This window comes from Aphelocoma coerulescens, chromosome 3, assembly GCF_041296385.1.
Source record: "Aphelocoma coerulescens isolate FSJ_1873_10779 chromosome 3, UR_Acoe_1.0, whole genome shotgun sequence".
Lineage (NCBI taxonomy): Eukaryota > Metazoa > Chordata > Aves > Passeriformes > Corvidae > Aphelocoma > Aphelocoma coerulescens.
In genome coordinates this window covers 32,140,048-32,164,228 of record NC_091016.1, presented here as the reverse complement: position 1 = coordinate 32,164,228, position 24,181 = coordinate 32,140,048, and the positions used below count along the sequence as shown (strand labels likewise).

General features: G+C 37.0%; 1 protein-coding gene across 15 annotated transcripts in view; it reads left to right on the top strand.

Moving 5' to 3' along the window:
• The window catches only part of THADA (THADA armadillo repeat containing), a 162,745-nt gene that overhangs the window by 18,895 nt on the left and 119,669 nt on the right, over window positions 1–24,181 (top strand). For all 15 annotated transcript variants that reach the window (XM_069009708.1, XM_069009707.1, XM_069009705.1 and 12 more), the window contains exons 15-26: window positions 192–315; window positions 1,736–1,884; window positions 2,737–2,947; window positions 4,351–4,486; window positions 4,820–4,956; window positions 5,387–5,542; window positions 6,685–6,842; window positions 11,334–11,443; window positions 18,633–18,765; window positions 21,512–21,625; window positions 22,725–22,847; window positions 23,498–23,589. In XM_069009708.1, the coding sequence (XP_068865809.1) occupies window positions 192–315; window positions 1,736–1,884; window positions 2,737–2,947; window positions 4,351–4,486; window positions 4,820–4,956; window positions 5,387–5,542; window positions 6,685–6,842; window positions 11,334–11,443; window positions 18,633–18,765; window positions 21,512–21,625; window positions 22,725–22,847; window positions 23,498–23,589 (1,643 nt within the window). The remainder of the gene's footprint in view (window positions 1–191; window positions 316–1,735; window positions 1,885–2,736; window positions 2,948–4,350; window positions 4,487–4,819; window positions 4,957–5,386; window positions 5,543–6,684; window positions 6,843–11,333; window positions 11,444–18,632; window positions 18,766–21,511; window positions 21,626–22,724; window positions 22,848–23,497; window positions 23,590–24,181) is intronic.

Here is a 24,181-nt window from a genome sequence, read left to right as displayed (position 1 = left end):
TGAGAAACAAGAAACTGTCTGTACTATGAATGTCGGCCTCCTGTTTTTCCAAAATTAACTGTAAGGTCGTAATTTTTGGGGTAAAGCAGAGTGTCCTGAATTTGGTTACTTAGGCTTTTGTTTGTAGGGCAGCAAGTAAACTGACTTAATTTTTTTTTTTGTGATTTTTTTTTTTTTTTTTCCCCCCCCAGGATTTCATGTCATCTCTGTGTGCCAGACTTTTTGAGGTATTGTTTCCTGGTTCATCACACCCAACCAGGTTTTCTGCACTAAGTATTTTGGAATCAGTAGCAGAAATATTTTCTGTTCCAAAAGGTGAGAAGCCTAATTTATAGACTTTTATGGACTGTAGGAATGGAAGGTGTTGAATTGAAGAAGTATCTTTTATGCCAGCTAGTCAGTTTCTATCAAAGGGTATTCTTAGTCCTTAATTTCTATGGCATTTCCTGGGTTGCTTTTGTTTTACCTCAAGGGAGGATAGTAAGTTTTATTGGAAAAAGGAATATTGCAGTTAATGCAAATAATTATGGTTTGTTGCATATCTTCTGTAAATTTGGATATTCTTGAATAGCCTGGTTTTTAGCAAGGTTTATTTTTGTTATTATAAGAAAAACTTCTGGACAAATTTCAATGTATTTGATAACTACTCCTTTTTCCTGTGCAAATATCTTGATAGTGTGAAATGCTGAATTCACAAAAACTCTTGATTGAAAAATATTGCATATCCTTATGATATTATGCTAAATAAAAAAACCAGTTTTATTGCCAGTTAATGATGATGTGCTGCTGTTATTTTAAATTTTCTTCATTATTTTATAACAACCTTAATTCAAAAAGTATTTGTTAGTGCCTTGGAGTATTGATGATCTTGCTAAATCTTGTCTCTGGATCATATGGCCACCATAAAAATATGTTTTCAGTCCTAGATTGTAGCATTTTTCTTTAAAGAAATGAGTTGTCTAAGGTTAAAGTTGATTTTGAGAGGGAATAAATGCCACCTTGCTAAATTATTTCTCAAAACCACATGAAAATGATGAACACATTAATGTTATGAGTATGTAGCATATTGTTTCTGCTTTTTTTAAAAATAGAAAGTTATCCTGAGTTGTTATAATAGCAGTTGAGGATTTTATAAATTAAACATAACTTCTATAAAGGCAATTCAGCTTTTGTGTTTTGTGCTGTAGTGTGGTGCAGTTGTTCATATCCTAAAATTTTTCTCTTTACAGCGTTAGGCCCAGTCACCAGAATTCACAACTCATTTACATCTAAATTAAAACCAAAAGAAATTGTAATGGCTTACATTTTAGGGGATTATTCCTATATAAAATAACTCAAAACACCAAGCACCAAAACTCACTGAAGCTTTTAACCTCTTTTTTGAGAGGAATTATTTTCTAATATTACATACTTACAGGAAAAGAATTTTTAAGCAAAACTAAATAAAAATTATTTTCGTTGCTGAATTTAATGGGAGTAAATGGGATTCTGTTTTTGGCAATAAGTTATTTTCTGTATTACTAAGTAATTTTTTGGATAAGGAGTCATAACAGTATTTTAATTCATAGCAGTAAACAAGGTTTTTTAAGTGCTATTAAGAGAGATAATATTTAAATAATTATTTAGCTGAAATTTTAATGCTTCTTTTCGTATAGCAAAGCAGAATGTGAAGACAGTGATTATTCTGGAAAGAGTTACAGCAAAACTTATCTATGGCATTAATTTCTTTGAACAGGCCAGGCACAAGTTTTTCAGTTGGATCAGGAGATGGATTCTGCTCGTGTCCAAACTTTGATCCAGTGTTTCGCCAGTACTTTTGAGGAAGTAAAAATTCTGGCATTTAGGCTTTTGATGAAGCTGCGTGATGTTGCATTGAATTTACAGGTATGAACTTGAAGAGTTTAAAGGGAGTAATTTTGTGGAAGATGAATGTTCTGTAGTATACCAGGTGCTTGGGTTAGGTACAGAGCATGATTCCTAAACCTTAGAAGGCAGTCCAAGTTGCCTGCACTAGAGTTAATCACTAACGCCTTCTGTGTATTTTTATACAGCTTCTGCCCTTACCTAAGGAAGCTTGTTTCACCAGTGGGTGAAGGGGTTTGGGAAGTTTGTTGGGTATGATGATGAACTGTCAGAGAAATAGTTAATGGAAGCTCTTTGCTTAGCTGTGACTTCCCTTTGGAAATGATTGAGGCATTTTGACTTGGTTATTCTTGGACTTTTAAAAATTTCAGCTCCCTGTTTCCTTTAATTTCTGATTGATCTCAGATTTCATTATCTGATTGGTTTTTTTGATTTCTCACAAATTTTGCCTTTTGACTTGATACTGATTTGTCTGTAATAACTTCAGGAGAAATTATTTTTAATTTAATTAGTACAGGTGAACAAATACTGCTTCCAACTAAACTTTGCTTCTCTTTAATGTCCATTAGCAGATAAAACACAGTATTTTGGAAAAAAAATATTTTCCTGTGAAGTGCAGTGTGATTGAAAACTGCTTTATAAATGGCTGTCCCCATCCTCAATGTCTGTGTAATTGTATCCTTGCTAAATACATGCACATGCATGTTTTGAGTGTAAGGCTGTCAGTGCACGAAATAAGTGTTCCTTAAGAAATACGTACCAGCAGAGTTAATGAAAAGCAGGTTCTCAGGTTCCTGGGTGGTAAGAAGTTTAGTTAAATCAATCTGGAAGCTCAATAAAAAGAGCAATATTACTGTTTTGGTTTTTTTTCAGGATTCTGAAAATCTAGATCTCCTATTCCAAGCAGCAATGGATCTCAGCACAAGTACCAAGCCATATGATTGTGTCACCGCTTCGTATTTGTTGAACTTTTTAGTGTATCACGAAGGACTGCAGAACAGTTGTTTAGGAAAATGGATTGAACATAACCCCCAGATGAATGGAAACACATCAGTGAGTACAGTGGAGAAGAACACTTTGGCAGGTAAGATTTGGGGGGAAAAGTTTTTTTATATTTGTTATATATTTTATATTATGCTTTTCCATAAGGCTTTTGGTAGGAGGCTTAGTAAGAGATGTTTACTTCTAACAGGATTTTAAGTATATTTGTTTTGGTGTTAAGAAGCCAGGTTCTTTAGTAAGATCTTAATCTAGTCCTGTTTGTGTTGAGGGTGTTGAATGTTCTAGAAGATGGCTTTTGTTATTATTTTGACCAGTGACATTTGAAAGTGCTATGGAGGCCCAAGTAGTGAGCCTGGTGAAGCTGAGTGCACGAAGTTCAGGGGAGGACCCTTTGCTTCCCCCTAAGAGCTCACTCAAGCAGGGGGAAGGCAGCTGTAGGTGGTCTGCGTGTGTTTCAGTACTTGATGTTTGCAATGCTGCCCCTTGGAGCTCTGTTCTCTTGGACCCATTTTTCTGGGTGATTTGCAGTCCTGTGAATACACATTCACAGGAATGAGGCTTTGCTCACATGTGGAATATTTTTGTTTGGTTTAGTGCCCCTGGATGAAAGATGACAGGGCTCTAGATCTGGTGGGTGTGGCAAATTCATTAATCAAGCTTCCTCTAACTTTTGTAGTTTTCAGTAAAAACTAAAATACTTAAATTCATTATTTGTAAAAAAAACCACTTTATATAATTTGTAGTAAACTCACTGTTTTTAGTATACTTTTTTGTGCCGTTTTTGGTTTCTCTGCAGATTCCTGTTAATACTTTCTTTATATGCAGTGAAATAATGATTTTGAGACATGGCTGTGGTTGTCATAAGTGAAGGAAACGTGGATAGCCTCATGGCTCATTGCTCTGGGGTATCTGCTGCTGTTGGTGATCCATGGTTCCTTGTTAGGGTCTGTAATTTGTTCTGATTCTGGCACTGAGATGTCACAAGGTATAAGTAGGATTAAAATAGGCACATGTATCCTTGAAAATTGGTCAGGTTTTTTAGTGGAAAACATAAGGTTCAAATATTTAATCATGAACTTTTGATCTTTAATATTCTGCTGTACTCATCATTGTTTTGATGTGGCTGGAAGGATGAAGTCTGACTTGCAGTAGGTGGTAGGTAACTCCTTGTGTCTTCATCATGAGCTGTGGGATTGTCTCTGAGCAAACCCGGATCTGGGTTGTGCTTTTCACAGCTGCCATTTGATTGAGAGACAGATTAAATTGACTATAACAAATATTACTGGAGTTTAGGTAACTGAAAATCTGGGGTGACATATATTTCAATGACAAAAGAGGGAAAAGTATAATAAAGGAAATTGCTGTGCATATTCCACTGAATTGTTGTGTAAACAGGTTTTATTCCTGTTTCTTAAAGCAGATTTTTTTCTTAGAAAATACAATATATGAATGTATAATGCAAATCTGTGCTTTAAAATGTTTTAGTTATCAAGCTCTTGTTGGTGAATGTTGAAGAAGAAATACTCCAAGCCAAGAAGTGTCTGCTTCAAGCAGCAGCATCATTCCCCATGTATGGGAGAGTGCACTGTATAACTGGGGCTTTGAAGCAATTACCCTTCAAGTAAGTAAACATACTAAATAGGAAGCTGTAACTCCATATTTAAGTGCAGTGGAAGAGCTATTCAGGAGAACAGAAAAGCATGCAGTATTATTTATAAGGAAATCCAGTACCTGTGGCCTTTAGAACTCTTTCTGGCTGCTGCAGTGTTTGATACTTCCTTTGTATGTGTTAAACTCAGCCTTAAGACTTTTCAGCCTTAACACTATTTATAGTTTTCATAAAAATTGTTGCAGAAGTGTTTGTAATTTTGGTTCTTTCTTTTAAATACAAAATTTTTATTCCATGTCGTGCTATGTTTTGGTTGTGATTTTGATTTTTTTTTTTTTCCATAAGTAACTTGACACTGGTGTCTGAATGGAAGGAAATGGTGACCAGGCTCATTCTCATGTCATACAGCCTCTCTGCTGTGGTATCACCAGTAGTACAGAGCTCTTCACCAGAGGGTCTTATTCCAATGGACAGTGATCCAGGTAAAGAACCAAACAGAATCCCAAAAGAGTTTTTTTAAAATCTGGTGCTCCTGAAGGTCTGTCTTGCAATCATTCAGAACTAGGCTGAGCACCCCTCCCTTTCATCTTCTCATTTTATGTCATAATCTTAAGTCACTCTTTTAATTTCTGATAAAGTTGTCTTAACTTCTTCACTAAAAAACCCACAAACATTTGCAGATTATGTTGTTGCATCTCTTTCAAAACAGGGGACTGTAAATTCTGGTTTTCTTTCTTAATCTTTCTAATCACCATAGAACCTTGTTGTGGGTTTGTTTTGTTTTTGTTTTTTTTTGTTTAAATGCTAATAGCTTTCTTTTGTACTGATACACCCCAAATGAATTACAGCAGTATAAAGAACTGGAAGTAGAAGACAAAACTATCTTAAATGTCCCTCTTGTTTAATGTGCAGAAAGTGCAGGTCGTCTGCAGATGATTCTGCATGAGATACAACCGCAGGATACAAATGATTACTTTATGCAAGCAAAAATTCTGAAAGAACACTGCAAAGAAGAATCTGAAAAGCTGGACCAGAGGCCAACCAAAAATATTTGCACAGAAATGAGAGGTAAATCCAAGGCTATATTAGTAATTAAATAAAGGTTTTTTTTTTATGGATGAGGCATTTTATATGGATGATCAGCTGGAAATTACTAGCTTATATAATAGTTCAGTTCTTACCCATCAGAAGCTAGTTATCCATGGACATGGTTTTAAAGACTGCAGTCTTAATTCATTGTGCTTCTGGAAGATTGTGGTTAATCTCTCTTAAAACACAAGTGAAAATTAGTTGTTTTGATACTGGCCTAGACTCTGTTGCTGTAACTGCGCGGGCCAGACAATCTTGAGCACCTTTTCTATCAAGCAATGCTTCTAATTAATTTCTTGTTGAAAAGTGTTATTGTGATTTTTCCTCTCTAGTGTATGTGAGGCTAGTGGAGAATATGTTCACGCAATAACACCTGTTGCATGCAATTACAAAAGCAGAAGCTTCAGTTTGAAAGATTCCAGTGGTAAAATGTTAGGTAGTATTTGTTTTAATGAATAGCAGCCATGAAATCGAACCTTACAACGTTGAAGAAATTGTAAACCTTGGGACCTTTAGTGTAGTCCAGAATAAATTTATAGAATATCCATACATTTAAAAATTTAATAGTTTATGCAGGCTTTTGAACTTCTTTTCCCGGTTGCCCTTTCCTATGTTTAAAATAGTTTGGCGGGGCCGTACGTTTTGTTTCATGAGGAGATCTGGGGTAAACGCGTGCAAGTGCCGCAGTGGCCACCAGGTGGCGGCGGCGCGTCACAGACGCAGTGCCCTGGCCGGCCCTCTTCCTTCTGCGCGGCGCCTGCGGAGCGTACGGGGAGCGATGGATCGGGGAATGCCTGCCTCCAGCGTTGGAGATGTTTCGATAGTTCAGTGTGCAAGTAATAGCACTTGTGACCGAAAGACCTCTACTCTTTCACACAGCACTTCCCTGGTAAAGCGTTTATACTGCTGCCTTTTCCAAGTGCAAGAAAGTACAGCAACTGTTGAGCAAGGAAAGCAATTAGGGTCAACAAGAGTGAATTATCTTTTGGGTAGGCAAGCTTAGACATTTTTTCATAGTTATTTGTGTTTTGTTGGACAGTCAGGCTAAGCGAGGTTTAAATTACACATCTACATCTGAGTACCCTGAGTTACGCTATTGCATTTGTTTTTTTATTTTTAAGGCAAAGACAGGCAAGCGTGTGATGTCACGGCTCAAATGGTTCTTGTGTGTTGCTGGAGAAGCATGAAGGAAGTATCTCTGCTCTTAGGGACACTGTGTAAGCTTTTGCCTTCACAGACTACATCTGAACCTTCAGAAGCGTTGATTACTGTAGAGCAGGTAGGGAAGTAATTTTTATTATAAAACCTACAAATTCTTCTTGGGTAGTTGTGTGGCGAAGGCAGTTTTCCAAAAACCTTTTTCTTAAATCTGTGTTCTATTTGGGAAAAGTTGTGGGGTTTAAATTTTTTTTTAATTGCCATGGTCTCAGGGTTTTCTTTGTTTATAATACCTGATTAGCAGTCTTGTTGTGATCAAATGGTATTCAGAAAGTGTAACTACAGTAGAAACAGATAAGAGAAGAAATTATTATACATAACTAACAAACTCATTCATTCTAGTTGTATTGGATTATATATGAGGTGTATGCTGTGTTTAGGGATACCAGTGCCTGCCTGCCACCCTCCCCTTTGTCTCTCTCTCTCTCAGGATATATTAGTCACTAATAGAACTAAAAATAAAAAACTTCTAAACTGACGTCATGTTCAGAGTTTCTTTTGTGTCATTTTGAACTCTACATATTGGGATTCTTCTTAAAGCTCTTCCTTAATTAAACTTCAGAGTCAGTAGTTCTGAAAGTCAAACATGCTGACTAGTCTTAGTCTTGTCCTCCTCCTATCCATTATTCTGAATAATTTGTATGTAATGTGACTGTGTCTTTTTCCTGCAATTTCTTTTAATTTAAGAAATCAGAAATATTAATATGCCATCTGTCTCTTGCAGAATGTTGAGTTCAGTGTTTACAAGAAATTAGATTACCGTGGGCATTTATTTGGGAAATATTTTGTGTTTATTAAATTTCTGTTTTTAATTGATGACCTTTTCATTTCCATATGTTTCAACAAAACTAGTCTGCATAGAAGGCTGAAATATGAAAGACCAGCTACTTTTTAACCTCTTTTTGTTTCCAACAGAAAACACTTAATTAGTTTTTCTTAGGCGTTAGAACTTTATATTTTAAAATAAAAAATAATATTATGTACTCCAGATCTTATTTCTTGTCTGATGTTGTGGTGCCATGGGAATAGCGTTGGTGTCTTTATTCTTGCATTGTCTCCAGTCCTCATGTTTTCATCTGGTTAACAGCTGTGCTTGTATTGTTGCAGGGGTCTGGAGGGCAGATGAGAGAACAGATATGCATTTCTACCATTATGTTCCTTAATCTGCACCAAGTCAAAGAGGAATTGGTGTTTTAGAATGAGTCGAACTGCAGCATGTGTGTTTTTGGAAAGCAGACATTGATAGGTGCTCTTTCAGAAATAATACATTATTAAGGAAGGAGTTGGACTTGGATGGTCCTTGTGGGTCCCTTCCAGCTCAGGATTTTCTGTGATTCTATGAAGATACCTTCTTTGTTTATAGATGCCTCTTCAGCTTGTTTATGCTTCAGATGCCTTCCTGTAAAACAGAATGCCTTCATTCTAGTTGGAAGAAGGCTAATTCATGAGAAGTCAGTTTGAAATCCTGATTTTCCTTAGGCTTGCAAGCACATACACAAAGAAATACAGTTTGGCTAAGTGCCTAATAAATACTATAGGAAAAGTGTGGGTATTTTCTCTGTACTTTTTGTAAATTTAGGTCATAATTTGTATAAAAAAATAAAAGGGAATTTCATCAGAAATGACTACAAATGTCAATGTCATAACTGCTGAGGCTTCAGACTTATTAAACACTTTTCAGTGTTGACAAATAGAAAACTGGATTTTGTTATCTTACGTGTATAGAACTTTTCTTTCAAGTTCCCCATTCTTTTTCATCATTTTACAAGTATTGAAAGAGATTTAAGAATACAGAGAAGGAAAACTTTGAGAGAAACCTTGGTCATCTTGCCTTGAGCCAGGGCTAAGTAATTGTTGAGAAAAATCTGGGAGCACCTCTCGGCCAGTCTTGTCTCATCCTGTTACAAACCTTCTTCCTGCTGTACCTTGCTCCACACCTAGGTCAGTTACTGTATGGAATTGTGCCTTATGGGATCGATGCTGTCGTAATTTATTCACCCAAAAGATGACAGTGAGTGCTGAATTTGCTCACAGTCTTCTGATTGCTTGTACCTGCTTTTTTAATGGAGCATGCAGGTGGAAAGACAGTGTCTTACAGTGCTGGTATGCATTAGGAAATGGCACAACAGAACTGCCTTGTGGTAGGCACTGTGGTGCTGGGGGCTACCCTTTGTAGCAGTCGTGCTGCCTACTGTGCTGTCTACCTATGGGGGAGAGGCTGGCAGGGAGGCAGCTTGTGCATGGTGCTTTATTGTTGTTGCTAGGAAGTTGGGACAGTGTCACATTGGCACTCTCCTTGTCTTTTGAGTAGGAAATTGGGTTTACATGGCAGTTGATGGTCCTGTGTGCACTGGCTGTGACATCTTCATCTCCTTGGTGTGCAAATGTGTGTATAGAGGAGTCTTCAAAACCTCAGCTGTTTTACAGTGGTGGCCTTGCCTTCAGAAATAGAAATAGACATAGGAAGTGCAGAGTATAGCTGGAGGAATCTCTCTCTATTCAAATGCATATTCTACTTCTCATTTCCATCTGATCCTAAAAGTCCAGAGATGGCAGGCTCAAAGTTCTGCCTGTTAAGAAAACTAACAGAAATAGTATCACGTAACCACCAGGTGATTGACAAAATGCCATCTAATGAAGATTCTGTGTTGCTTTTGTCATATGATCTGCAAACCATGAATGCTCCAAGTCTGGGGGAACATTAAGCTCTTCCTCAAACTCCTGTTTATCTCACCTGGGAAGTTTTAAGACAGTTTTGAGAGTTAAGCTTGCCAGACCTGTGTGCCAGAGTGTAAAGAAACAGACAGCAGAAGTAAAGACTTAATTGTCCAATTGCCCGTATTAATCTTCTGGAAGATGTTGTAGACAATTTCTATCTTGGGTACCCAGATTCTTGCCCTCAGCAGCAAGTGTTGCCCTGTAACTTGTTGATTGTTGAATTAGTAAGACTCACCTGTTACATTCTAAATTTCTGACGAAGAACTGAGTTATGGCAGTGCTTCTTCCAACCTGTGAGTTCAGTTTGATGCAAGCTTCTAGTCAGCTTGGCTGTTGCAGAAAGCTCAGAAGTATAAATAGTAAAGTTGAAAGTTACATGACCAAAAAAAGAACCTCATATGAATTTTTCTAAAAACATAAGCATGGTGCTGGGACAGGCTGGAAAACTGATTTGCATGTGTATGGTTTTCTTGGTTTGGTTTTGTTTACACACCTGGAGAACTGCTCTGTCTGTGGGTCAGTTCCTTGTGAATAAGGGGCACTTACTCCTCCTGTTTGGACTAGAAGGCTGAAATGAAACCCTGTGGTTACATAAGCTACCTTAAAATCGTCTCAGAAATAACTTTTTTAGCTCAAGTATCTCCAGTTATTGTGTGTTTTGCATTAAGTGAGTTTTAGCTGCAGGAAATAATATGTAGACTCTCTCAGATTTTGTTTTTTTATTAAATTATTGCAATCTCATTGCTTGGGTGATGCAAATAACTTAACAGGAGGTTGAAAAACCATATACGTAGATATGACATTAACTTCCCATATAACTTAATTACTTGTCAGACTATTAAAGTATTAGAGTAATTGTATAAGTAACAGAACAAGCTGAATTTTATAAGAAGCTTGATGTGATTTTATGCATGTTTTTATATAAAAGCTTTAAATAAACTTTTACAGGAGAACTTTTAAGAAAGACCCCTGAAGAAAATTTTGCATAATGGCATTAAGTACGTGCTATGCATTTTAAACAAATTAAATGGGAAGTTTGATTTAGACCTTGAAAGTTGATGAGAATTAAAAGAAAAAAAATCAACAAACAAGACAGCCTATGCTCCGTGGAATGAGATTGTGTGGATCTGTAAACTTCCAAACAGATTTAAAAGCTTGGTATTGTAATAGAGCTGTAGAATGTAACTCTAAGTGGAAGTTTAGTTATCATATTTATGTTTTAATGCTTTTAAAAGTAGCTTTCATTACTACAACATCTTCTTCATTTTAAAATTGTTTCCAATGGTCAACAGCAATTATGCAGAATTCTAGAACGTTAAAAAATTGTATTTATCTAGGTATTACCTAGTCTAATGTAGATTTGTCTCCCTTTGGTACAATTTTTGGAGTTTGAATTTAATATCTTAAATATTTTTAGGGGTTTTTTTATGCTGTTATGGTTTATTTGGTATTTTCTTTGGGATTTTAGGCAAGCATGTAGGCAAACAAGAAGGTTTCTGAATTTGTTTCCCCTAAAAATCAGAGTTGTCTCTTTCTTTTATTAAAATCTGAGTATGTCCATCATGGACAAATAACCAATTTTATGTCCTTTATATTTTTGGCTTTTTTTAAAGAATACAGAACTACCCCTTTAACCTAAAAGATTGAGTATAATATTTGTTATCATTAAAGTAAATGGTTGTTTATTATAGGACTTCTGGTTGCTTTTTGCTTGTACCAGTGACCTTTGCAACAAGGGGGAGGATTGCTGCTTTTAACTGCAGAATATTTTGTGTATATAAATAATGTGTGTATAATTTCAAATGGCTTAATAGCTTTTTTTTTTCTTTTTTAGGTTAAAAATATTGGTGATTACTTTAAACATCATCTGCTGCAATCAAGGCACAGGGGTGCATTTGAATTGGCATATGCTGGCTTTGTGCAACTTACAGAAATGCTTTCCAGGTAGAAGATGGGCAACTTGCTGTGTTTTTAATAGAATAGTTTTACCAAACTTTGGCATCGATCCTGAAACTGGCTGTGCAGGCAGATCCTTGCTTTCATGTGGATTTTATTTAAGTTTGGTGCAGGCGTGATTATGGCACTTACATGGTGTCTGTGACTTGGACTGCAATACTTAGAGATGGTGCTTAGGCATTGAAAAGTGATACAGACATATAATGCTTGCTTCATTTTTCTTTGTTTCTGGCATGTTAGTTTCCTGAACAGCTCTTAAAAACTCTTGGGAAAAGTAGGAGTGTCAAGTTGCTCCATTTCACTCCCCTTTTCTGGTGCTTTATGAAAACGTATGCCAGACATTTTGCTTTAGCCAGGGCATTTTCTTGGAAACTTCTATTACCTGTCACTGAGTTGGTTATTGTGACATTTGGAAGACTACCTGACAGTGCATCACAAGGTGTGATATGCACTCTGGTTTATTTCTTTCCCCTTGTAACTTTATAATTTCCTAGAGGAACTAAATGGACAGAATTGTCCTGAGGTCTGGGCAGGATCATTGGAATTTCCATTTCATGCTTAGCTACTGATTTCAAGTGCTGCTTATGTTTCTTTGTGGTATACAGTGTTTATATTGCGTCCACATTTTAATAAGACAAATTAAAATTTCTACTGACTAGGTCGAGTTTGGTGGGGTTTTTTGTTGTTTTTATTTTTTTAATATGTGGTTTTTTGAAAGACCAGTCAAATTTTCAATTTGAAGCATCTGTATTTTCACATCAATGCCGGGTTAAATAACCAGTGTTCCCCTTTGCCCCACATCAGCCAGTTGGAGGTGCAGTTCTTTTTCTTCTTTATTTCATACTGGAAACAGTTGTGGTGGTTTTAGTACAGACTGGCTGGCTGATCAGGTTCACTGTGTGTTCCCTCAGACAATTTTCCCAACAGAATTGAGGGTTGGTCTCTGCTACAGGATGCTGGGTGAGGCTGCTGCATCTGTGTACCAGCACTGCTGCAGAAATGGGTGTTTGACACGTGGTGGTGTTCGTTCTGTGTGCCAGTGGGATTTTAAACTGCATGCCATGATTCTGTTGGGCATCTGTCTCTACAAGGTACATTATTTTCTTTCAGATTATAGCAATCTGAGGGATTTCACACTGGCCTGAGAAGTTCATTGAGTGCTCACTCACACAACCTTGCTCTACACTTGGCTGTTTACTCTAAAAGGAAAAAAAGAAACTTACTGCTTATCTTTTTACCTGTCCATATGTTTTATATACATTTGTTTAGATATTGTGGTGTTATTCTATGCTACGAAAACTTGGTTTGGGAACTTCTAAGGTGATGTAAGTTTTCTCCCATCAAATTGAAGAGAGAGTCTGACCCTCCAAATAATACAGTTTAAAAAAAAAAAGAATACAGCCAACAAACAGACCTCTTACTACCATGAGTCTTTTTGAGAGGAGAAAGGAGGACAAAATCCAAGCAGGTACAGCCCCACTGGTCTGATCTCAGTCAATATGTGGGACTGTCATGTAGCAAAGGCAAAGTAAAAAGCAGGAAATAATGGAAAATGTATAAGACATGCAGTCAGTTTATAGCACATGAGCTGTTTTTCTTTGATTTTCAGTTTTTAAATTTCTTTCAAAAGCTGAGGCAAATAGAGTAGAGCAAATCTACCCAGCCTTCGGAAGAGTTGCTGATGTGTTTGTTGCCTCCCCTGCTTTCTGCCATTGTATTTAATGGAGCACAGTCCACTTAACAGCAGCCTTATGTTGGGTTGAAAAATGAAGAGCCAAGCCCAAGAGAACTCTGCTTTCCTGAAAATTACTTAAACATTAAGTGATATGTATGTATCATCCAGAACAAAACCCCTCCAAAATTAAGGAAGCTTCCTCTTCTGAATTAGCAGTTGTTCGTTACAATTTTTTGATCATCCATACTGCCTAGCATTTTTAAAGTTAAGGTTATTTCAAGTAGAGCAAGTGTTCCTTTGGGAAAAACGATATACAAGAACTGGAGAGCAGCTCTGTGGAAGTACATCCGTTTCAACGAAAGACAGTCTTTTCCAGGAACTACAGGTCTCAAGGCTTATATTTGTATTTAAAACAAAGGAGAAAGGAGACTGATACCAGAACAGGAAATGACTCTTTGATTTGGTGCTCCTGGGATATGAGGAGTATTTTGAGACTCTGCTCCAAAAGGGGTGAATTAAGTCTTGGTGAATGCAGCTGCCTTGCGGGTCTGTTGGTTGTCATGGAGTCTTTCCACGTCCCCTGCTGCAGCTGGGGGGCTCCATTCTGCAAGTGAATCTCCACTGGCTCTCTCAGAGCTGAGAGGCTCATGGACAATCCTGAAGCATGTGTGTCAGAATCTGTATTAATTTACTGCTGTGTCCACAAATGCCCGAGGAGAAAGCTTTTGTCTGGGGCAGCTTTTATAGTAATGTACACCTTAACGTGATACCTCGTTGAACATGATTGAACTCAAGATATGCAAAAGCATCCTTGACACTTGAATTTGTTCTTTCTGTAAAACACACTGAAAGATCTAAGGTTGTGCCAGATTCTTTTCCCAGGCATTTGTGAATGACACCAGTTGAACATGGTACTTCACTTATTTTAGCCAAGCATTTCTTAAAAGCCTTGTTCTGCAGTGTCTTTTATCTGAGTTCACTTTTAGTTGTACCACCCTTAAACACCAAGACTTTTTAAACCCTTTTTTTTAAAAGCCTTAAAAGTCTTTTTAAGAACCAAGAGCAGACTTCTTTCTAGACAGAATGATGGTTTTCAGACCTGTTTGAGTTAGTGGTGAAAGAAAAATATTTCCTCTGCAGAGATTTCTTACAAACCTGATGAAATTGATCTGTCTTGAAATTTGGATGTAAATTGCTGAGTTGGCTTTCAGTATGCAGGTTACCATTCTTCTGTTCCCTGTTGATACTCCTTCTGGGAGTGTAGTGCTCCCTTTGTCACGCCTGCTTAATGTTGCCTGCAGCTGCACCTCCAGAAAACCATACAGTTACATAACAAGCAACATTCATATCAGTGAAATAAGCAATGTGTTTTTAGAAGGAGTATTTCCTGTCAAAGGCCTGGAGAAATTAAAAATGCTCATTTGGTCTGATAACATGGTGATTAAGAAAAGTCAGAAATCTGTTTTAAACTTGAATCTCCTGTAATCCTTACTACTCAAGCAATTTTTCTGTCCCAAATGACGTTTTGCCTGCTTTGCTTTTATTTAGTGATCTCTTTACTGAGAGATCAGGTAGAACATAAAGATTTCTGGAAATCTCAAATGGTGTTGCATAGCTATGGTGGTAGTGCTTTGCTTCACTAAGGTTGCAGAATGCAAGGGTAAGGTTTGGAAAGGGTAACATCATACAGAACAATGTGTTTACTTAAGAATAATTTATTTTGAACACTTCTAAACATTTGAATTGGAACTTAAACTTGGTGAACACTGTTTTATGGGATGCAGCAAGTTAGGACCATGATAGTTTTCTGGAAATCTAATGATAAAGAAAAATCATGCTTAGATTTTACAAATGTTTAATCTATTGGTATCAGTGAAAATTATTCATCTGTACCTAGTCAGTGTCTGATCTTCTGTAATATTTCTTTTGGGGAACTGGGAGTAGACTGTTCCTAATCCTTTGCAGTAAACTCTGCTTCCATCTCATTTTGTTGCTCTGAAGTGACTGTAACTCTGCTTTCCCAGCCTGCTATGATCTGCCAGGAAGACTTTTAAAATGATTATATCACTAATGGACTTTCTAGTGAAACTTACTAAAATTGTAAATAACTTTTCAGCAAAAGCGTAATCACAGATGAAGGAAAGAGTGTCGAAGGGAGAGAAAGAAACTGGGGGAGAGGAACTGTTCTTGTGTATTGAGGTGCTTGTAGAGTTAGGAAATACATGAGATAAGGAAGTGTGAGATTCAATGTTAAGGCACTGCTCAGGTCGAAGATGTGTTAATTTTTAACAGTGTTTGTGTTTTCCCTCCGATTTCTTTTTCTGCTTGGTGTGAGAGAGAGATGGGTAACAATACTGTCTTTCTGAGATTTTGAGGCCACCTGAGGTTCTCTCTGCTCTGCTTTACTGATAGAGAAACCTCAACCCCTTCTCAATGGACCTATATAATATGGAAAATTTTGCTTCATGTAGAGCAGATATTATGAAAAGGAGGATGCAAGTGGAAGGACTTCGTAGTTTCAGAAGAGTTGTTCTTAAAAGTAGACTTATAACTTGAATATTAATGGATTTTTGAGGCTTAGTTCTTGTCTCTTTGTCTGAGAAGTGCCAGGGGGCAATATTGTGTCCAACGTAAAAAATGGGAATCACATTGTTTATGTGAAAAAGAATGATACTGAAGGCCTTTTGAGAGAGGAAAAAATGGTGAAAGAAACCCCATTTTTCCCTAGACAGGAACTGCTCACAGTGATTGGAAACACTGAATTCTGGATATACACATATAGAAAAATGCTTCTGGTCCTGTGACGTTTATGCCACAAAGCACTTGCATCCAGGAAGGCCACATTCAAGACTGACCCATCATTAACACACCATTTGTTTTGGATAGGAGGAGATACAGATATATGGCTTAGGGAGAGGACTTTAACTTTGGATTGCCAGGCTTTTGTACTCATTGATACTGACCACAGAAAGGGTTTGGGGTATGTATGAAATTGTTTTAACTGAGAGATGGACCGACAGAAAGCTGTAGATTACACTTAATGTTCTGCATCTTAAGTAATTTGTGTATCAACTTACTGTGTTATATTTTCATTATCAGCAGTACTTGTTTGATCTGGTAGAAATAATTACTTTTTCATTCTGGAAAATGTCATTTGAGCTTGAGGCTTTAATTTTTTTATTGTAAAGCTTCGTTATTCTTAAAACTTAGGGCCACCTGCTTCTTGTGACAATATTCTTCTTGCCAGACCACAAGGAGACAGAGCTGCCAAGTGGAAGGGAGTAGTCATCTCCATTGCAAAGTCAATAGTCTCTAATGTTTCTAACTCTACACCAGTAACTCTTTCACCTTCTAATAAATAAAAGTACATTGGTGGGTGACTGAACAAGGTAGAATTACTTGTGGCAAGATCAAAGCAATATGGCTTTAAGGGAGTCTGAAGTTTATTTGAGTTCAGTATGCTTCTCGTCTTTCTACTAGGACTGAAAGGAGAAAAACCCCTCAGTTTACTTAAGAATAAAATATTTGGTGGGCTACATAGCAACTTCTAAATATTTCCCTAATGCTTTACTTTGTGCTCCTCTGCACCCCAGCAGATGAGACTATTTCTTGTGGGGTGTTTGTGTTAATACTAAGATAACATACTGAAGAGAGATGAGCACTGTTCTCTGCATGACTGAATGAAGACATTTAAATTCTGCTTAGCTCGGGTGGTAAGACCAGGTGCAGCCGTGATCAGAAGGAGCAGCTTTTGCAGAATGTGTTGATGTGGATGAAGAGAACTGCAAAGTAGTGTCTAACTGCTGAGACTCAGGGAGGAGATCCATGAGAAGTTTTGTGTAGCCTCAATCCTAGACTTGTATCCTCATTGTATACCCAAAAGTGAGCAAAGGAACGGATCCTGAAAGTAAGCATGGGGAAGCCAACTATCAGCAAAAGAAGGAGAGCAGTCAAAGAAAAGAGAACTCACTGTGAGTTTCCAGGTTAATCTGATTGCTTCTGTCATAGGCTTGGGGCAGGAAGTGCCTTTCTTTAATGCCATGGTATGAGGTGACGTATTGCTTGTGAAGCCCTGTTCTCTTGAGCTCTGCACTGGTGGTTTGCATTCTGACTGCCCTTTTGAAGAGGTGCTGCCCTTAAAAAGGGGGGAGAATGCCTGGCAGCAGTGTGAGAAATGTGGTGGAAATCATGCAGGAATTACTGGACAGTAAGAAGTGTCTTGTGTCTTCTGCTGACCTGTCTGGCACTTCCTGTGACCTCGGTTTTTCTGCATTACCAGCTTTCTGTTTATTTTGTTAAAGAAGGAAAGGAGGGTTTCACTACAGATTAAAGCCTCATTTATTGTTCATGATCAGGTTTTTGGCCTATGTAAGTTCTTGCTTTAATAAGAGGAGGATGAAGAAGAGAATAGATGCAGACCTTCCATTAGATTTTGGTATTCACATCAGTACCTGCTTCCTTTTACCTTTTCTTTTAAATTCTTTATTTTAGTCACCCAGGTAGAAAACTTGATTGTAGTCTTACCGTAAGGTCTCACTACTTAAGCAAGAATTTAATTATAGTTCATATTTTTAGGTAAGGCAAGTCCTGCATGGTTGAGATAATTGCAATTGTATTGCCCAGAGTGATGAATTATTTCTTCTACTCTGACTCACGTGTCAAACCAGTGTGACAGGTTTTAATAACAATGTCCTGTTAATAGAAATTTCTGTAACAATGAATGGACCTTTTGGAACATTGACATAAGATTAATGGGCTGGTGTTACACACTGAATGTGGTACATTTCACTGAACTGAACTGCACCAGTAATTGAAATAGACTTGGGTTTTCCCTTGTCCTTGGAAGTCCTTTGCTCTCAGGCAATGCTGAGTTTTATAACTGCAGAGGAGGAGTATTTGATGATAGGAGAGCAATTTAGGTGTTTTACGAAAAGTTTGACTGACTTAGTATTTTGAAAAGAGCAGTATGTCTTGTTTTTCATTCCTTCCATTGCTCTGAGGTTTGCAGGGTTATTTACATAATGTGTACTTACTTTGAGGGGCTTCAGTTTTGGTTTGTATGGTTATAAACATGATTATTAGTTAGTATAAGGGTCACTCATCAGCTACTGTGTGGCAACAAAGATAGGAATTTGTGAAGTGTCACTTCCTACACAGTGGCTGATGTGCATATGTCTTTGTTTTTTTTCTCCAGAACATGGTAGCAATTTTTGGCAGAAGAGAATTGTTGCAGCATGGAAGCACAGAACCTTGTTTTCTGTTCAGTTAAATATATTTTGATAGTGGCACTTAATAAGTAGGGTTAATATAATTTGTACCAACATTGGAAAAATGTACAATTTATTTTAAAATTCATCTTATTTCATAATAAAAATCTGTGAATGTGCTTGGAGATGTTAACATACAGTAAGAAATAATTCTTAAGGTTGCTAAATGCTTTCTTTGACTTTGTCCTTGTTTTATTCACTTCTTTCATGTTTCTTATGTATTTGTTTGATGTAGATGTAACAGTGAGAGTCTGCACAAGATGCCAGAGCAGTGGCTAAGCTATGTGTTAGAAGAAATCAAATCTTGTGATCCTTCTTCCACACTGTGTGCAACCAGACGGAGTGCAGGAATTCCATTCTACATACAGGTACCAACTCATGTTACTGCCTCTGACTTAAATGTGTTCTTCAGAAAGGCCATTAGAAAAAAGAAAATGACATATTTATTTTTCCCACTTTTGATCAAACAGTTGTTTTTTTTCCTTTTTATTATACACACTTTGTTTGCCTTTGTGCAACCAAGAAGCTGTTTGTAATTAAATGATGTTTGGCACCTCAGTTCTATTGACTCTTGAGATTTTTGGCTTGTGGTAGATTTCAATGGCATTTCTAAAGACTGTGTTTAGGCTTTGTGTTACAACTGTAATAATTCTGGCACATTCATAAATTAATTCAGAGATTAAGTAAGGCTTTGTTAGCCATGTATCTATGTGCTACTTCAGTGCAAAGCAAAAGGATGGTAAAATATGAAGAGACCTTCACAGAATTGTGAAGTGGTGGCCTAGAAAATCTTGCAAAGAACTTGGGAAGGCCTTTCAAAAGCCGTAAAGCACAAGTAATAGTGTCACATTAACAGGTGTTGACTGGCAGTCTCAAGTGCAATGAAGGAGTAGATTACTGAAGACTCTCTGTGAACGTGGGGCCATGCTCCCAAATTCTTCCCACTCCCTCTGTTGCCATCAGCTCTATAAATCCCAGCCTCTGACTTCTGCCAAGTTCAGAACTGGTGGTTGCATGGCAGTGTTTTGTCTCTGCTTGAAGTGTCACTTCTTGCTGAATGCCCCATATTAGTATGCAGCAGCTCATCTACATCCTTGTGGGGTCAGTCACTGCAGAGTTGGTTTTGCAGATTACACTTCACCTATTTTCATTCCTTTGTTCCTCAAAGCAACCATATTTGCTTTCCCCTAGATTAACCTCCATGATTTTGATTTTCACCCAGTTTTCTAAGACAGGAGTCCAAGATTAACAATACGATTTGTAACTTTCTTCACTCTCTGAAGTACAGTCTCAAGCACGTTCCAAGAATCTGAGGGACTGCTGGGAGCAAGCTCTCTCTGCCAGAATAATTAATCTTTCTTGTTTTCTACTCCGAGTTTGCCCTGAGAAAGTTGAGGCAGCCGGCTTCTGTCTGACCTCTTATGTCAGTCACAGCCTGCTCCTGGCTTTGCTAGATGTGTGTGTGCAAGGCAGCAGAGATTAGAAGTAGGGCATTGGTTTTGGAGACATTTTTCCTGTTCAGTTCTAGCAGTTAAGTATCTTTCTCACTTGTATCTGTAAGTTATCTACAGAAGGAATTTGGTCATTTTATGTTTTCTGGTTTCCCCATTCACACCACACAGTTTGAATCTGGTGGACATTCTCTAGTTTTAATCTTGACAATGTGGAAATAACCGAGCATGTTCAAATCAGTTTTTATGTGAAAAGTTATGTTACTGTAAGGACTAGGAGGATCCAGTGGTATCCCACTGCAGAAAATGTGTGCGGTCTGCAGTTGGCCTTCTGATTCCTTAGGGCAAAGCTTGCACTGTTCCACAGCTCTGTGGATAAACAGAGCAGAGAGTTCTTTTTTGACAGCTCTGGAAGCGTACAAAGCTAGTCTAGTCAATTAATGGGAAGGTTTTAAATTAACATTGGGATTAGTCTGAAATAAACTATTTTCAAATTGTTGTTTTATAGTAAGGAGATGAGTTATTGTTCTTTGGCAGTAGTTTTGAATGTGCCCGTAGACTCAGTAAAATGAATTAAACCTTTAATGACATGTTGCATTCAGATAATAAAAATAAGTTGTAATGTGTATCCTAACAGCAAAAAAAGGTTATTTTATTAATGCATAAAATCAAGGCACATTGTGGTCTCTTTGCTATTGGTCTCTAACACACCCTGTGATGTGTTCTTGTTTAGCTAAAACACATCTATTTTCATGAGAATATGTAATTTTTTAAGGTTATAACCATTCCATGACCTCTTTAAAATCGGAATGCTGTTACTGAATAGTGCAAAGGTACAGCTCCAGTTAATGGGTGGGAAAATACGAGTTTCAGCTTTAACATTATGAAATTTAGTCTTCAATTCATTCTCCACTTGGTATACTTCATGAGCACCTTTTTTTGCCCCCCTGCCCTCTTTGTTTCTCCTATCATTAAAGGTACTGATAAACTGACAGAAACTACTCCTGGGTTTCTGCCTAAACGCTGTATTTCATTTGGCTTGCAGTTGATCCATTTGGTTCTTACTGATGCTGAACAGACTCTAGGCCCCAAAGGACAAATGGATAATAATCTTTTATTGCTAATAAATGATTTATGATTATCCATTTGTACTAACTTGGACAAATTCAGCAAGAGTTACTAGACAGAGAGAGAAAGACTTCTAAATTCAGTCCTGAATTTTAGAGAACTGAATTAAGAGTATTTTCATCTCAGCTGGATGTCCTATCCACTGAAATACTATCTGGAGATGGATGAATCTCTTCTCTTTTTTAAAAAATGTGCTGCTTGTTTTTCCTGTGTTGCAAAGCAGAATTTATTATTTGGCCAGCCCATATCATCTTAAATATGTATTACTAACCTAAAAAGAAGTCCATGCTAGGAAATGTAAGTATGTATAGTACAGCATTTTTGCTGTCATAAATGCTATGATTTTTATGCTGAGAAGCTTTGAACAAAGCTAAGAGTTGAAACTGAAACTTTTTGCAAATTTTTCTTTAGTCTTTCTATACAGTCAGAAGCTAGGCTGTGGTATGGTAAATATAGGAATATGTTACAGAACTGATAGTACAGAAAAAAGGCTAGAAACACCTGACTTTTAAATTTTTTTTTCTCCTTTCTGTAGGCTTTGTTGGCATCAGAACCAAAGAAGAGCAAAACAGATTTGCTGAAAATGACAATGAAAGAGTTGCTATCTCTGGCTGCACCTTTGAATGAATCATTAAGTGTAATTCCACAGGTAAAATTCAGCCTCTCATCAGAAGGCAAATGTCAAAAGTGTGTTTTGCATTATTTCAAACAGTTAAGGAAAGTCTATGTTTCTAATAAGGAAATTCTGTTCTTATTATCTATAGCTAGATTTTAAAATGTGTTTGCATGGGCAAGGTTATGAAGTTACTGTGAAACATAATGAAAAATGGATTGGGCATAATTCCACAGGTTTTTTCCTAGTACAGCAAATGAAGTCATATATGAGCAATTTACTGCCTCTAGTGTATTTCTAAACAGATAGATAAGTAACTTCCCTTTTACAAGTTTGTAAGTGAACAAGAAAGTTTTGCTTACATTTAAAATAAATGAGTTATTTATGTATGAATTATAGTAAAACACTCCATGAAAACTGAGTTAGTCATACTTAGTAATTTCTAAAACTTAAATACATACATTTGGAATATTAAAAAAACTTACTTTAAAGGCAAGACCTGTATCTTCAAAATGTTATCATGTCCTTTCTGTCTGTTTATAAATGCAAGCCATAATTTGTTCACAATACATAGAAGTATGTTCTAATGGCTCTGCCAGATCTTCTGCTGGTATAAATTTATGTAGCCTTGTCAAAGTCTTTGAAGCTACATGTATTACCACCTTCCCTTACAGAGGGCAGAGAAATATCAGAAAATGCTCCACATGGTAAAGCGAGCCTGGCTGTCAGTTTTAGCTTAATATTGCCCTCCTGTGAGTTGTAGTTTATTTTTTCTCACAGTATTTACAGCATCTCAAGAATGTTGGAAAAGATGATTCTGAACTTCAAAAGTTATTTTTACAGCCATGATAAACTAAGGAAAAAAGAATGTTGGCCTTCACTTGCAACTAGTAATTATAGTTGTTGGAGGAATATAATTTTAAACTGTAATTGTTTTTAACAGTGTTTACTGCAGCACTATTTTAATGCATTTTTAAGCAGCAGTATTTCTTGCATTTAATATGGAAATAAAGTGCTGTAAATGTGTATAGAGATTGTTTTTGCTCTGCATGTTCACTGCTGTGATTACATAAACTAAATTTAAGGTATTTACTAATGAGTTTATATTTTTCATATATTTCTTCTCCCAACACAGGTTCATGCTTTAAATATCCTCCGGGCACTGTACAGGGATACGCGGTTAGGTGAAAACATCATGCCTTATGTTGCAGATGGAATAAAAGCATCAATTCTAGGGTTTATGTCACCTGTCTGGGCAGTAAGTTAATTCTTGATTTTGCTTCTCTAATTTAACAGGATATAGAGTGGTGCTGTTCAGTGAAGCTTTGGTCGTGTTTATAAATGGCAGTACCACAATTTCTGGAATATAATACTTTAAGGTACAGCAAAAAACAATGTAGAGCTGCAAAAAAAAAAATTTTGGTTGTGGCTTTTTTTCTTAATTTTTCTTAATTTGAAGTGCTGATATTCACAGAAAGTAGGTACAAAGATGACCTAATAGGTAAAAGTCTCTCTGGCTGTTAAATTTGGAGTCAGTGCACTTAGCTAATACGGAGTGCATTTGCATTCATTCTGACTGTTACTTTGCTCTTGAGGGGAAGATTCTATATAGCATATTCAGGTAGAACACTTCATGATCTGCTGTGCATAAGGGTGAATGCTTTGAACCCCTGGAAATCTGGATGTATTCCTTATATTAAAGACAGACATCTGTAAAGAACCTGAACTTTCCAGTAGTACCATCTTGATTGGAAAGATGCTCTGAATGAGTAGTTTCCATGTGCAGGCCTGTAGTATGCTTTTCACTTAGCTGTTCTACTTTTTGACTGTACATTAATGGCTATATTAAAAAAAATTTTGTACATTTCAAAGGGATTTTTAAAGCATAGTTCTTTTTTTTTCCTTTAGGTACGAAATTCATCTACGCTTCTTTTTAGTGCTCTGATTACGAGAATTTTTGGAGTTAAAAGAGGGAAAGATGAAAATTCCAAAAAAAATAGGTAAGCTTCACTTTGTATGAGTTTTAAGTTTGTGAAACATGACCTTAGCCAACAACAATTGGAAAATGTTCCTTGCTTTAGGGATATATTTTAATCACAATGTTACAAGAACATCTAGCTGTGCTTAAACTGTGCTGCCAAGGAGTGGCCAAAAATATCTGCTGTTAAATACAGAGTTAATTTGGACTCGTGTGCAGTTTCACAGGAGTGGAATGTTGCTGAGAGGTTTTGCTACCAGTGGCTCTTCCAAAAGCCTGGTGTCTCTCATGGTCACAAAATAGACCTATTGCTCTTGAGAGCAAAGAGAAAGGGGGTAAAAGAGAAGTGGGACAGTGGTTACACATATGTTCACTTCCTTCTAGAGCAGGTCTGGAGGTAATTTCACCCCTATGTTTGAGATGTTCCCCTTCAGTCTTATGCTGTACAATGCTGTCATGTCTCTTTCTTCCAAGCTCCCAGAATTGCAGCTTGCAGAGCCATTTCTCTTCCAAGAAGAGAAATGCTGTTGGATTCTGTAGTCCTGCTTCAAATCCCTTACTATTTCACTTTATGTAACACCCGTCCTCCTCTGACTCTTAAAATTCCCCAGTCC